This window comes from Vulpes lagopus, chromosome 5 (assembly GCF_018345385.1).
Source record: "Vulpes lagopus strain Blue_001 chromosome 5, ASM1834538v1, whole genome shotgun sequence".
In the NCBI taxonomy this organism is placed as follows: Eukaryota; Metazoa; Chordata; class Mammalia; order Carnivora; family Canidae; genus Vulpes; species Vulpes lagopus.
This window is the reverse complement of record NC_054828.1, coordinates 125,753,342-125,768,807: the sequence shown is the minus strand read 5'-3', so window position 1 is coordinate 125,768,807 and position 15,466 is coordinate 125,753,342. Positions and strand designations below refer to the sequence as shown.

At 33.6% G+C, this 15,466-nt stretch overlaps 1 protein-coding gene across 9 annotated transcripts in view; it reads right to left on the bottom strand.

Moving 5' to 3' along the window:
- Window positions 1-15,466, bottom strand: part of ROCK2 (Rho associated coiled-coil containing protein kinase 2) — a 142,179-nt gene that overhangs the window by 47,226 nt on the left and 79,487 nt on the right. For all 9 annotated transcript variants that reach the window (XR_005987734.1, XM_041754467.1, XM_041754462.1 and 6 more), the window contains exons 4-5: window positions 14,491-14,628; window positions 5,949-6,209 (exon numbers count right to left, since the gene is read on the bottom strand). Coding sequence is in view for 8 of the 9 variants with exons in the window: in XM_041754467.1 (XP_041610401.1) it covers window positions 5,949-6,209; window positions 14,491-14,628 (399 nt within the window). In the remaining variant the exon portion in view is untranslated. The remainder of the gene's footprint in view (window positions 1-5,948; window positions 6,210-14,490; window positions 14,629-15,466) is intronic.

Here is a 15,466-nt window from a genome sequence, read left to right as displayed (position 1 = left end):
TGAGAGACACAGAGAGAGGCCAGGACATACAAGGAGAAGCAGGCTCCTCGCAGGGAGCCAGATGCAGCTTGATCTCAGGGCTCTATCCCTGGACAGGGATCACACCCTAAGCCAAAGGCAGACAGACGCTCAACCACAGAGTCACCCAGACGTCCCCAAACAGTTATTATATTAAGAAAAAAAAAATGTTAACTCTGAAATAATTTTGTGTGTCCCCTACAGTTGAACAAGTAAATATACTGTAGATAATGAGATCCAGATTTCTCACTAACTACAAAAGAAATTACAAAAAAAAGGAAGAAGACTAGAATGAACCCTGTGGTATAGGACAAGAATTAGAAGTATCAGTATGAACTCAAGATTTTTAATACCCTATATATGCAGACAGGTAAGTACAGAACTAAACATTAACATGTGTGTGCAAATGGACTAGCACATATAGTAGATTCATGATACATGTGTCTGCTGACAAGGCCTAGAAATAATGGTACTTGAGGAGCAATAAGCATATCTAGTGTTCAAATACTGATTTCTAAATACCATTCTTGAATAAAAGAACTCTGGGGGCACCTGGGTGGCTCAGTTGGTTGAGTGTCTGTCTGCCTTTGGCTCAAGTCATGATCTCAGGGTCCTGGGACAGAGTCCTGAAATAGAGCCCTGCGTCAGGCTCCTGCCTTGGGAGGGAGTCTGTTTCTTCCTCTGCTGCCTTCCCACCCTGCCCACTCATGCTCTCTCTGTGTCAAGGAAATAAATAAAAATCTTAAAAAAAAAAACCTTTAAAAAAAATGTTTCTTGGAGAAGTGGCTGATTCCAAAGCTGGGACAGATAAAATAAAAGACAAGTAAGTCTTCAACAACTTACAGTGTTAAAAAGTAAGAAAATGATCCAAAAAGAGGGCATATCTAAAGGACATAAGCAGTCACCCTAGGGAGCCAAGATAAGCAAACTCTACACTGAGTTTTAAGGTATGAGTAGGAATCTGCCAACTGTATTCAACAACATATCTGAAGTCCAAGAATCATGAAATTGATTTCATTGCATAAAAACTACATGTAATTTGAGACCCGTGAACCATATGGCACAAAAGGTCAAATGATAAAGAATGAGGGTGAAACAGAGGGATCATATGACAAGCTAAGGAATTTGAACTTTCCTCAACAGATGGCAAATCTACAGAAGGGTTTTAACAGGAGAGCAACATAAAGAGGTAAGCATCTTCAAAAGCTTCCTCATGGGTACTTTAAATGATTAAGATTAAATGTTTATTTGCTAAAATATATCTGGTGTTTTATAATGGGCAAAATATTATAAATGGAGAGATTTAACGAAAACACAAAACAGGTCAATCATAAATCCTGAGGTTGTCCAAAAGACACTATTCTAAATGCTTCCTGTGAAAGCGTAAAAAAAATTGTAACTGGAATTCTTAATTATCAGAGAAGAATTAGGAGCCTCAGCTTGACTGCTACCCAGGTAGGAGTCAGTTCATTTTAATGATTAAGGATGCAGGGGCTAGCAGTAGGGGGCTCCTTTCTCAAACAGGCATATCCTTCACCTTATAAAAATCTCAGCTAGTGCTAAGTCCTGCTTCTTCTTTGTTCTATCTAAAAAACAGTCCAACTGGTTTAGAAGTCCTTGTCCATTTGCACTCTATCGTGCCCAAGGCACAAAAAGCTGCCTGTAATTCTAGTTATCTCCTGGGGTAACAATTATTACTTTTATTAGGGCTGTGGTTAAAAAGCTCGTAGTTTTTGAATGGTCTTTCCCTATTGCTCCCATAAACCAGTTCTTTTCAATGTATAATTTTGCAGAAAATAGGGTATTTTTTTTTTCCAGAAACACAAGTAGAAATGCCTCCATTTTACAACCTGGTGTCACCTGTAGAAGGGTTAGAACATTAACAATTTATCAATTCACTTTAAAAGAAGTACAGCCTCAATTTAATCAAATAGTATACATTAGAATATTAAGGAATAAAACTTTATATTATTTTAAGGTAACCTAAAATAGTAACATAAAATGTGCCCTAAAAGGTGTTAAAGGTGGGGACACCTGGGTGGCTCAGTAGTTGAGCACCTGCCTTCGGCCCAGGACATGATCCTAGAGTCCCAGGATCAAGTCCCACATCAGGCTCCCTGCATGAAGCCTGTCTCTGTCTCTGTCTCTCTCTCTCTCTGGTCTCTCATGAATAAATAAAATCTTTTTTTAAAAAAAAAAAGGTGGTAAGGGTGGCTATGAAATGCATAATGACAAGCAAAGACAAAACTCTATTTACCTAATTAAGCAAGCAATTTTAAATAGCAGTACTTCTTGGCTATCACTGAGACACATTTATATGTAAATATACTACACTGTGACACTCACTCATAACTACATATTTTTTTCAGAAAGAAAAAGAATAGCAGCATTTAGGAAACTAAAATAAAACCACAATTTATTAATGAGAGAACTTACTGACATAAACCAGTACTCTTAATTAAATGTAATAGTAACAAATTATTTTAGTCCTTGTAGGTAATAATTTTTAGTTGTATTTTATTTTTGCATTTATTCACAGCCAGAAGAGCTAAAAAGTAATTTGAGAACTCTGTCTATATTGTAGATAAAGGATTAGGAAACTTTTCTATAAAAGGCCAGGAAATATTTTAGTGATATTTAGTAAGTACTTTAGGATTTGTGGGCACATATCTTCTGTTTTTTTTAAACCATCTTTTAAAAATGGACATTTTCAGTACAGGAGCTATATAAAACCAAGCCACAGGTCAGATCTGGCCCTGCACTCCAGTTTGCTGATCCCTTTTACGATATGCAGATGAATGAGAACAAGACTAGAACATTTCTAACAGCTTTGAAACCATAACAATAATCAAACCAAGGCCAATAATGTGATGAACTTGAAACTTGCAATAGTACTATTCACATTAACAGTTAACATAACAAAATTATAAATTCTATGTACTATAGCTTTTAATTAAAAAAAACCTTTGTTCTTCAACATAGTTGTTCTCATCATTAGTATTACAGAATAGAGGTCTTGGGTAAAACAATATTTTTTAAACTATAGCATTTATTTATTTATTTATTTATTTAAACTTCAGTATTTAAAAAATATATATATTTACATCAAAATTAAGAATTGCTGTTCAAACAGACATAAATGCAAAGCTAACATGAGCATTATCTGTGGAATCACTACTGAGATTATATAAGGAATAACTGCACATCAACAAGTTGGTTTTAAAAAGGTTAAAAGATAAACAAGTAATTTATGAGATAAAGGACTGACTTATATGAAAAAAGTTTGACATCATTAATTATAAAATAAAATTTTTAAAAACTATTACCTTACACCAATGGAATTGGTAAGATTTAGAGAATGAATAATAGGAAAGTTGAGTAAGAACATGGAGAGACACGATCTCTAATGCACTCAACTGTTAACAAGAGGTTATAACATTTACAGCCGTTCTGGAGGTCAGTAATACTTTACTTATGCATCTTCTAAGTCAGAAGTCCCACGTATAAGTGTATATTTAGAGGAAACCCTTGTCTGAACACACATGGGACATGTCTGAAGATATTCAACATCAATGTTTAACTACATTCAACACAGTACTCTTGGTAGCAGGTTGCTGATGTGGCCTAGGAATCCAACACAAGGAGGAATAAGTAAAACTACTAGATAGATCCTATGGAACACTGTGATGGAATGAGCTAATTTACACATATCAGAATAGATACAAAACAATGTTGAGTGAAAAGAAGTAAAAAAAAAAATGACATCTATATTATTATACTATTTCTAATTTATACACATGTACATTAAATTAATAGCCTGCAAGAGCTTATAGTAAAAACGTGACAGTAGCTGTCTATTAGGGAAAGAGAAAATGAGACTGAAATGAAAAGGGGGAAAATATCATAAAATAACTAGATGAAGTCTTTCTGTTGACTACTAATGACAATAAGTGATGAACCAAGCAGGATTATTAGCTGAGCTATATGTACTTGAAAAAATAGCAAATAAAATTATATAAGCCACATTTTACTTTGTCTTATAAAGAGACAATGTAAGAGATTTATTTTTTTTAATGTAAGAGATTTAAATTGCTAAATTTAGTATTTACTTATATGCTTATAAAATTATTCTAGAAAAACCATATTCTGTCCTGTTCCTCACACTCTATACCCTTTTCTCCCTAACCATCATTACCTACCCTAAAAACATACAGTGTGACTTACTTCTCTACATCCTCCCAAAAGTTTTTGATTTAATTAAAATCAGAATACACTCATGGAACCACAGCACATAAACATCAATCATTATGCACAAGAGACATAAAAAAAGTTTAGCATTCTATTAGAAAATTATTTTATACTGTATTTTAATTAAAGATAATTTTTACAAAAATAAAAAAAATAAAGATAATTTTTACTATTAACCATTTCACACTGTAGTATGATAAACACCACAAGAGGGAGCTTTAGGGACAAATGCTCTATCTATTAAACACTGACTGATGTATGCAGAACATGGACACAGTGACATACACATGAAGAAGACCAAAGAAGAAAGGAATGTTAAGTTTTACTTGAGCAAACACAGCATACAAACCTAGATACATGAAAACAGCCTATGAACACAGCACAAATTCTAAATAACTAAAAACATTACCAGAGTGATTATTAGATTATGGTGATTATTATTATTATAGGAGAGTCAGATTAGGATTATCAGGAAGAACTTTCCAAATGAGGTAAAATCTGAGCTGAGCTTATAAAAGCGTCACATGGGTGACATGAATAAGAGGTAAAGAGAAAAGAAAATCAACTTAATTAAAAATAAACATCTTGATAAGATATAAAACAAGACAAAATCAGAGAGGGAGACAAATCATAAGAGACTCAATCACAGGAAACAAACTGAGGGTCACTGGAGAGGAGGAGGGTTGGGGGATGGGGTCACTGGGTGATGGGACGTTAAGGAGGGCACATGATACGATGAGCACCAGGTATTGTATTAGACTGATGAATCACTAACCTCTATCTCTGAAACCAGTAATACATTATAGTTAATTAATTGAATGTAAATAAAAAATTTTTTACAAAGTTAAAAAAAGGTATTTTTGTTAAGAAATATGATTAGATATATAAGAGCACACTGGAAGGTTATAAAAACCATACAAAAAATATCTAGTTTGCTGTCAACATAATTAACATTTAGAGAGTCTGATACATGTAAGTTACCCTCCAGATCCAACAGGGAAACAAAAAATAAAATAAAAATAAAAAAATAAAAATAAAATGATTCTCCCCATCAGGAATTACTGCCAGAATTATATACAGTATACTTACAGAGAAAAAGGTGAGAGATATTAATTTTGAAACAAAAATAAATCAACATCATAATTGGCTGTGAGGTTAAAACTACTGAATCTATTAATTATAATGTGAATTGTTCAACAGGTAAAGTACACAATAGATGATGGCCTTAAATTTACTCGATATGGTTGATGCAGATAGGGTTGGTAGCAGACAGTATAACATAAACTTCTTACCTCATTTTTTTAAAGGAAAAATACAGAAATAATGGTGATGGACATAATATTCATGTACCTTTAATTCATATTTTGTGTCCTATTCTTCACCTGGATCATTTTGCACATGAACTAGTTTTAATTGATAGCAATTACTTGTCACCATTCTATGGGGAGATATCTAAGTTATCTGTATCCGTATGTCCCTTATATTTGCCAAATCTAGTACTATATAAGAAATAAAGCACTCTATAGCTAGATGAATGATCAGTAAAAAAAAAAGTTTTATTTTGTTTAAGTCACTACACAGCAAAACTAAATTTATCTTTGTTTAAAACTATAAAGTCGAGATTTGAAGTTTCTTTTATTTTTGTTTTTAAAAACTAGCATTTTTTTTAACTTATTACTTACTTCATCCATCTTCATACATGTGCCAAAATCTGCTAACTTTAGATGTCCATGTTTATCCAAGAGCATGTTGTCAGGCTTTACATCTCTGTGAATTAAGCCCATGGAGTGTATGGCATCCAGAGCAAGAACAACTTCAGCAGTATAGAATTTGGCCCATTTTTCAGGCACGTCATAGTTACTCATAAGGTTTACAAGATCTCCACCAGGCATGTACTCCATTACCATGTACAGATACTTATCATCTTGAAAAGCACAAAAGAGCTGTAAAACAAAAGAAGAGAAAAAAAAAAGTTTTTAGGAAAGAAAGAAAATCAAAAGTTTAAATGGGACAAAATCCAAAACAATTATTACTATTGAAAAATACAAGGTTATTTTACAACCAAAAGAATTTTGGTTGAATTTTATGAAATCTTTGATTTTAGATTTGGACATCCCTAATGGAAAACAGGTATGAGACAAAACTTTTTATATGGTTACTTCTGCATGCTGACAAAATATACATAAATGAATCATTTTCTTTCTTAGAAAACACAAGAATCTATTTAAATAGAGATATTTTAAAAGAGAAACAGAACGAGGGACATAAAAGGTGAAAGAATGACAGAAGAATTCATAGTTTGTTTGTTTTTTAATTTTTTATTTATTTATGATAGTCACACAGAGAGAGAGAGGCAGAGTCATAGGCAGAGGGAGAAGCAGGCTCCATGCACCGGGAGCCCGATGTGGGACTCGATCCCGGGTCTCCAGGATCGCGCCCTGGGCCAAAGGCAGGCGCCAAACCGCTGCGCCACCCAGGGATCCCCCAAGAATTCATAGTTTAAAAAAAAAAAAAACAGCTTTCTGAAAACAAAGCAAGCTACTGCACGTAATTTACAAAGAAGAAAGCTGAAGAGGTAGGAACAGTTGAGAAAAATTTAAATGATACCACATTCAATGGCTGTAAGCAGAGGGAGTAAGCACCAGAGCACTGTAGAAGAGTGAGTCCCTGGTGAACGCATCTACAACAGGGCCTGTTCCTCTCCTATCCCCTATCATCTTGTTAATAAGCAGCAAGGGGCAGTGCTACTGGCACCCAGACTAAAGCAGTGACATTGGGACCAGAGAAAAAACACCAAGCTAAATTGCTACTGACCGCACCCCCCACCCCATGCATAGGAACCACAAATTTATAAGTTATTTGTACATTCCCCCCAACATATCCCAAACCACACCCTTGAAGCAAGCAATGCAAACAGGAAAGGTTTCTACAAACTCATAGGGAAAACAGAACAAAACCAAGAACTTACACTCAAATAAAAAGAATCCCTACAAATCAGTTATTTTATTTTTTTTTTAAATTTTTTTGTTAACTTTTATTTATTTATGATAGTCACAGAGAGAGAGAGAGAGAGGCAGAGACACAGGCAGAGGGAGAAGCAGGCTCCATGCACTGGGAGCCCGACATGGGATTCGATCCCGGGTCTCCAGGATTGCGCCCTGGGCCAAAGGCAGGCGCCAAACCGCTGCGCCACCCAGGGATCCCCAAATCAGTTATTTTAAATCAACAGATGAAGAATTAAGCAGGTATTTCACAAAAAAATATATATATTCAAAGATGAAAAGGTATGAAATGTCATTAGAGAAAAAGATGAATTTAAACTACTCTGAGACACCAATCTGTATGCACAAAAATGACCAAAAATTTTAAAACTGATAATACCAAGTGCTGACAAGGACAAAGGGAACTTATAAACTAAACTTCTATAACCACATTGAAAAAGAAGCTGTCACCACCTACTGAGACTGATTTAAGTACCCCAAAATGCCATCCCTAGGAATAAACCCAACAGAAATAAGTACAAGAACACTTACATTACTTGTAACAAAATTTTGAAATATACCAACAAATTATGGTAAATACATATAATGGAATAAAACACAGCAATGAAATTAATAAATTGTAGCAATGTAGATCACTCATGCCAACATAATGTTGAACAAAAAAGCTAGATACAAAAGAAGAGATATTCAGTGATACCACATATAAAGTTCAATAAGAAAAAAAAAAAAGTTCAATAAGCAGGAAAACTATAGGCCCTGAGTGCTGATTTAGGTGGTACACTTAAAGAAAAGCAAGGAAATGATTACCAATAAAGGCAGAAGAGTGGCTATTCTGGGAGGAACACATGAATGCAGTGATTGGGAAAGAGTACAAGAGAACCTCTGGACTTATTATGGCAATGTTTATTTTTTGACCTGGGTAGTGAATACATGGGTGTTTGCTTTGTGATAAATCTTTCTGCACTTGTTTTACGTATTTATGTGTATATCATAAATGAAATCATTTTTTAAAAAAAGCATGATAAAATTAAAGCAGAACTCAAGAAGGAAATTTATAACTTCAAATGCATTTATAGGTATCTCTCTTTATCCTTTCACTATCCAATATTTAAAAAGATACCTGCATTGGAAAATAAAGACAATAAAAATTAGACACATAAAGAAACTAGAAAAGAACAATATAAACCCACGAAAACAGAGCTAAGAAATTTTTTTAAAAGAAAATTAAAAAGAAAAGCAAAAAAAGGTGTTATTTTGTAAATAAAACAAAAAATCTTAACACTAAAAAATTTACATAGACTCAACAGATAAATAAAAACTTGAATTAGTCCAAAATCAAGTGGGAAAATAAGAGGTTGATAGAAGATCTAATCAGGAAAGAAATGGAGGGATTGAGTACAGTAAAACAATACACTGAGTTTTAGGACAGCAGCTATCTTTCAGAAGGAAAAAAGGGAGAAAAGACTGGGTAGGAGTACATCAAGTATTTCAAGGATTCTTGTAATGTTTTCAAAATTAAAAAATTAAAATTAACAATGGAAAAATGTTAAAATTTGCTAAATGTATGTAAGACAAAGAATGTTTCCAGATGGCTTATTTATTAGGCAAGCAAGAACAGATATTTACCAATGGTGAATTTAGTTGTGTTTGATTGCATCAGCTGAAGAAATTCGTCTAGAGAAAACTCAACGCAAGACTGTCTTTCAAAAACAGCTGCTCAAAGAGTTGAGGACACTGGTGGCAATATCAGTAGTCAATTTAAAAACAAGGCGAATGATTTTGAGTGGTTTTCCTCGGCTCTTGATGAGCCAACAGATGTTACTAATACCATGCAGTCATTACCCGTTATTGGAGAAGTAAGTGCCAAGCTTGATGTGAGTAAATTAGCCTCTATAAACAGTCTGCACATATGAACTACAGGCAAAAACAGTTTCAAAGAAGTTGAGAAAACACTAATTGAGTACAACCTGAGCTAGAATTTGGTAAGGTGTGTTAACAAACGATGGTGGTAAAAATATATGTGGAACAGAAAAAGGCTTCACTGGATTAATTTACAAAGCTTGTGAAAATGTGTGATACTTAAAATCTGTTTATTCTCTGTAATACAGATCAATAAGTACTCAGTGGAAAATATATTTGAATCTCTTGTGTAATAAATAAATGAGCAGTATTAATGGTTGCTATTTGCTCTTGTGGACTTAACAACTATCATTATCTGTTCTGTGAATTTTTTGTCAGAAATAGATGCTGAATATCCAATTTTTTGTCAGAAATAGATGCTGAATATCCTCACTCTACCACACAGCAGTTCAGTGGCTTGGCACTGGTAAAATTTCATTGCAATCTTAGAGCTGAGACTGAAATCTGTCCGATCAAGGCCACTCTCAACTACTACTATGGAACACTGAAAGGCTTTCTAAATTAGTTTTAGTAGCAGGCTTGATAACTTTCTTAATTAACGTTTCTTAATTAATACAACCTAAAATGACAAGGTAAATAGCACTTATATGCAAAACCTACACTTTTTAAAAATTTATTTATTTATTTTAGAGAGAGAGTAGGCGCAAGCAAAAGAGAGCACGCAAAGGGGAAAGAGCAGAGGGAGAAGGAGAGAGAACCCCAAGCAGACTCCCCACTGAACATGGAGCTGGAGGCAGGGCTCAATCCTACCATCCTGAGATCATGACCCCAGCCAAAACCTAGAGTCAACGCTTAACTGACTGAGCCAAGGCACCCCATAAAATTTAAATTTTTAATGACAACATCAAACATCAAACTTTTTATGCTTTCCATGCTATCAAAATCAGAAGTGAGATTTCCACTTCTATACAAATTGGCAATGGATGTATTTTCTGAGCTCAAACTACAGTCCCACAGTTCCAACAGCATTTTTCTGACCTGAATGTAAGTGTAAAGCAAATATCCATGTTTCAAAAATCCATTAAACTCTGCCATTGAGAGGGTCTAGTTAAGAGTCTGCCTTTGGCTCAGGTTATGATCCCAGGGTCCTGGGATCAAGCCCTGAGTCAGGCTCTCTGCTCAGCAGGGAGTCTGCGTCTCCCTCTCCTCCTGCCTGGGGCGGGGGAGGAAGGGAGGGGGGGAAGGGGGGAGGGGAGGGAGGGAGATATCAGTGAAAAGACTGGCCCCCTACCAAATACCAAAATATATGAAAAACTACAGAAATTTAAACAATGTTATTTTAGTGTAGGAAGAAATAACAAATCAAATTAATAGAAGAGAGTTAAAAGAAATTAATGTATATGGTAAGTTAATATATGATATAAAGAACATTTCATTTACTTCATGGGAAAAAAACAGGCTTTTCTATAAACAGCATTGGGAAAAATGACTGCCTATTTGGGAAAAACAAATCTTACTTCATATAAAAATATAAGTTCCTAGTGACTCAGACTCCTGCCCCTCCCAAAATTAAAATCTAAAAAAGTGAAAGTATAAAAGAATGTTTTCATAATACTGGGCTAGGGAAGGTATTCCCCAGCAAGAATCAAAATATAGTATAAATAGAATTGATTAGATCTATATTTAAAAACTCAGTAAGGAACAGACAAATAACAGTCCAAGAGAATAGATTTCCAACATATGTAACACAGGTTTTATATACAAGGTCTATCAGTATTCTAATAAATAAATTTTTAAAAAGCAAAACAACACATAGAAAAATGGGATAAGCAATGAAGGAATACAAATTACTAACAAGCATATGAAATGTCCTGAAACTCAGAATTAACCAAGAAAATGCAACCTAGCACAGTAACATCTTTTTTACTTGAGGATGCAACCAACAAAAATTTTAAATAACTACAATATCCAGTATCGGCTAAAAATGTAGTGAAACAAAAACGATAAACAATTAGAGTAATATAGACTTGTTAAAAATCTTTTCTCTACACAGCAATTTGGCACTATCAAAATGTCAAATGTGCACACTATATGACCTAGCAGATCCAATGCTAGGAATCTATTCTAAGGAAATATTCATATGCGTATAAAAGATGGAGCTAAAGCACAATTAATCCACCATGTCAAGGACAGAAAATGTACAAGATTGGTCTGGAACATGCCATTATATCAGAGAGTAAGTATCAAAGGCTGCTACATCTATGTCCAAAGGACTCAGGAACCAACCTGAACAGGATATCATTTGCCAAAGGTGTCACAATTTGAGCATCAATAAGATACTCAAAGGACTAAAACACATCCAATAGGTTTTAAATCTGTTAAGTTCAACTGGTAACTCCCCCCAAAACTGTTCACCTTTAAGGATAAAAGGAAATTAATTCCTTACTTTGAAAACTAGTAAACACACGGAAAAAATAAAGTATTTATCCTGTCCCTCTGTGAATTGTACTACTGGGTAACCAAATAGTAAATGGGGAATATTCTCTTTATAGAAATATTCCAGTCACTATAATAAAAAAGGATAACTCAGGGTTAGGGTGTAAGGAATGACTAAATTGGAATATCACCATTTTTAAAATCCCTAATAAATTAATGGACCTGGGATTTATGCACAAATAGCTAGTAAAATAACAGAGAATTAAGCAGACATTAGCTTCCTAATAGAATAAAACACTACCCTTGAAGTTGTCCTGACACTCTCCCAAAAATCACACCTGATTCTGATCCTCTATCTCCAGTTAGCAACTCAAAAAATACAAACAAGAGAGGAACACGTTAAACTACACAAGGATGTAATCAGCAAAAGCCAGGTTTCTTCAACAAATAAACTCAAGAGACAAAAAGGAAAACAGGAAGGAAACTAGATTGAGAGGATTAAAGAAGATACCTAAACTTAAATTTTAAAAAAGCTAAAAGTAGGGATGCGTGGGTGGCTCATGGGCTGAGCTCCTGCCTTTGGCTCAGGGCGTGGTCCCACAGTTCTGGGATGGAGTCCGCCATCAGGCTCCCTGTGGGGAGCCTGCTTCTCCCTCTGCCTATGTCTCTCTCTGTGTCTCTCATAAATAAACTCTTTACCAAAAAAAAAAAAAAAAAAAAAAAATCTAAAAGTAAACTGGAAGTATTCAAGGGTACACACCTACTTGGGTATATGAAACTGTACAGAAAAGTAAGGAGGTGTTCACCATGAAAGTATGGACATTAGAAAAACAGGCAACTGTTTATAACTGAATTCAGCAAACTGAATATAATAGATGGCTTTAAAAAAAAGTCTTCTCTATCCGCAAATAAGTTTTTTAAATGCGCCAATATTCATCTATGGAATTCAAATCACACTAAGAATGTATCTTATGTGTCAAATACGATAGGTCAAAGATTTATGTTGTATCATAATTTATGTTAGATAAGAGCCATCTCCAAAAAGAGTACTGTAACAAAGTATGAGGGCCTTCATCCGTTTAAATATTGAACAGTCATAAAAAAATAAGCACTGAGATTTGGTAAACTGTTAGGAATAATCTACCAAAATTGATTACAGGCATATCCTATAACCCATTAATTTCACTGCAAGGTACAGATCCCTAACACAAATGTGTGAACATATGTACCAAAATCCATGTGAAAGAATTCATAGCAGCATTATTCACAATAGCCAAAAAATAGAAACAACCTAGGTGTCTATTAATTGATGAACAAATAAAATGTGGGATATCTATACAACAGACGATTATTCAGCCATAAAAAGAAATGAAGGGCTGATACATGCTATACCATGAATGAATACTGAAAACATTGTGCTAAATGAAAGAAGATATCACAAAAGATCACATATTGTATGATCCCATTTACACGAAATACCCTTAATAGGCAAATTCACATACACAGAAAGCAGATTAGTGGTTGCCAGGAGTTGAAGTCAGGATTAGAGAATAAATGCCAACTGATTCTGGGTTTCTTTTTTGAGGCACCAAAATGTTCTATAAATATACTGAAGCTTTAAAAATATACTAATATAAATACAGTGAAACTCTATAAATATATTGAAAAATCACTAAATTAAATCAATAAATAGAAATAAGTCAGTCATTTTGACAAGTTTCCCCACAAAGTTATACATTTCAAACATACAAATACAATGATGGTGCATGGAATATCCTTTACCATAGAGATAAACAAATGAAAGCCAGAATTATAATGTTATTTTTTCAATTTACAATGTTTCACTGTTGACAGGCTTCCAAAGATCCATTAACTCTTTATCTCAATGAACACTTTATAAAGGTCCACTTAGCCGAATTAAAGATCAAATACATCAGTGTATGAAATGATAAACTAGAAAAGGCAATGATTCTTTACTATGAAAGCAATTTAAAGCTAAAAGTGGAATAATTTATTACCACCATTCCTTAATTAAACTATCATGATATATAATTTGCTACAAAAACTTTAGTTTTAGCTACACATATCAGAACTTTTATTCACTAGCAACAATAAAAAAAATTAAGTAGAGAGAAAGCACTGGGGCTCAACATCATTAAAAAAGTAGTAATGAGCTTTTAAATTACATAGTCATCTATGTGGCAAATTTTTTACCTGCAAATTGCCTTCCACAAGCAAGATTATCAAACCCTCAAATCATTTAAGGTAACATTCTGAACATGCATTGGTACATCTCTAATCTTACGATATTTGTTCAAAAATATGTGCAGAATTAGGTATTAGTATAAATACACCTTCAGAGAAGCAAAGTTAATGAGGGGTATAATTGAAAGGGACGTAAGATACAACCATAAATTCCTTACTTTACAGTCAAGAGGCTGAATTAGGAAGCACAATACTGTCTTATAGGTAATATATAAATGACTATGGGATAATTTTCAAAATTTTTATTGTAGGAAGTTTTGGGTTTTTTGAGACAGGCTTATTATTGTTCCTATTATGTAAATCACAAGAGAGTGTAGGCAGGGAATAGCAGCATACTGGTAACCAATCAAATTGTTCATAAAGGAATTTTTTAAAAGCTGCAAATACTTGCTTTCATACACCATTTAAGTATTACATGTCATGTCTATATGACATACTATTTAGGAACATTAAACAAGTATATTGAATCCAAGCTTAGTAAAAATGAATGCATTGTTACTATGTGAGTTATAGGACTTTAAGTATAAAAAATCATATTTTATGAATGATAAAATAAAGGAAAATAAACTGAGCACTGGGTGTTGTTATACTATATGGTAGCAAATTGAATTTTAATTTTAAAAAAAAGGGGAAATAAATTTGTAAAAGTCTGTGTGCTTACCTGAACCACCCAGGGACTGTTGGCAAAAGCCATAATATCTCTCTCTTCCCAGAAAAAAGCAGAATCTGATCTTTTTATCATTTCAAACTTACTAAGAAGCTTCATAGCATACACCTTCTGTGATGCCTTATGACGAACCTGTAGATTTTTTTAAAACATGAAAATAATTTTGTGAGAGAAAGGTAAACAATGGATCATACTATATTCTATTATTAAGATTTTAGTTATTAAAAAAAAGATTTTAGTTATAAAACAAAATGATGTTTAGCTAACAAAAAGTAAAAGCATAACATTTTTAATGGGAAAAAAATAAGAGAAAATTCCCAACAGCCTAAATATTTCATGAAATACACAATACCTTTAAATGCTAGGTTCCATGAATTCATAAAGCTTCATTCCTTTATGGTAATTAAGCTACCCAATTTTAAGAACAGATACAGTTAAATGAGAAACTTTCAAGGTATGTACATGTATTGCTCACTATCTGAACAGAAGAACCTAGCAAATTCACATATCAAGGGACATTTGTGATTTTGTTAAGTCATCTTTATTTCTTTCAAAGTATCCTATTTAAAAGATCTTTTTTAATTTTAAGGAAAAAAAACTACCAACAATATGATTATTTGATCAATTCTTATCTTCCTTATTAGATTGTAACTTCTACAAGGACAAAAACTTATCTTTCTTTGACCATCATTTTATTTTTATTATTTTTTAAAGATTTATTTATTCATTCAGAGAGAGAGAGAGGCAGAGACACAAGCAGAGAGAGAAGCGGGCTCCATGCAGGGAGCCCGACGTGGGACTCGATCCCGGGTCTCCAGGATCATGCCCGGGGCTGCCCTGACCATCATTTTAATCCTAGATATACCAAACAGCAAACTCCACCACAGAGCAATAAATACCTAATGATTATAATAGTTAATGTTTACTAAATAATTAATAAAAAATAGTGACTGCTAGCATTTATATTTGG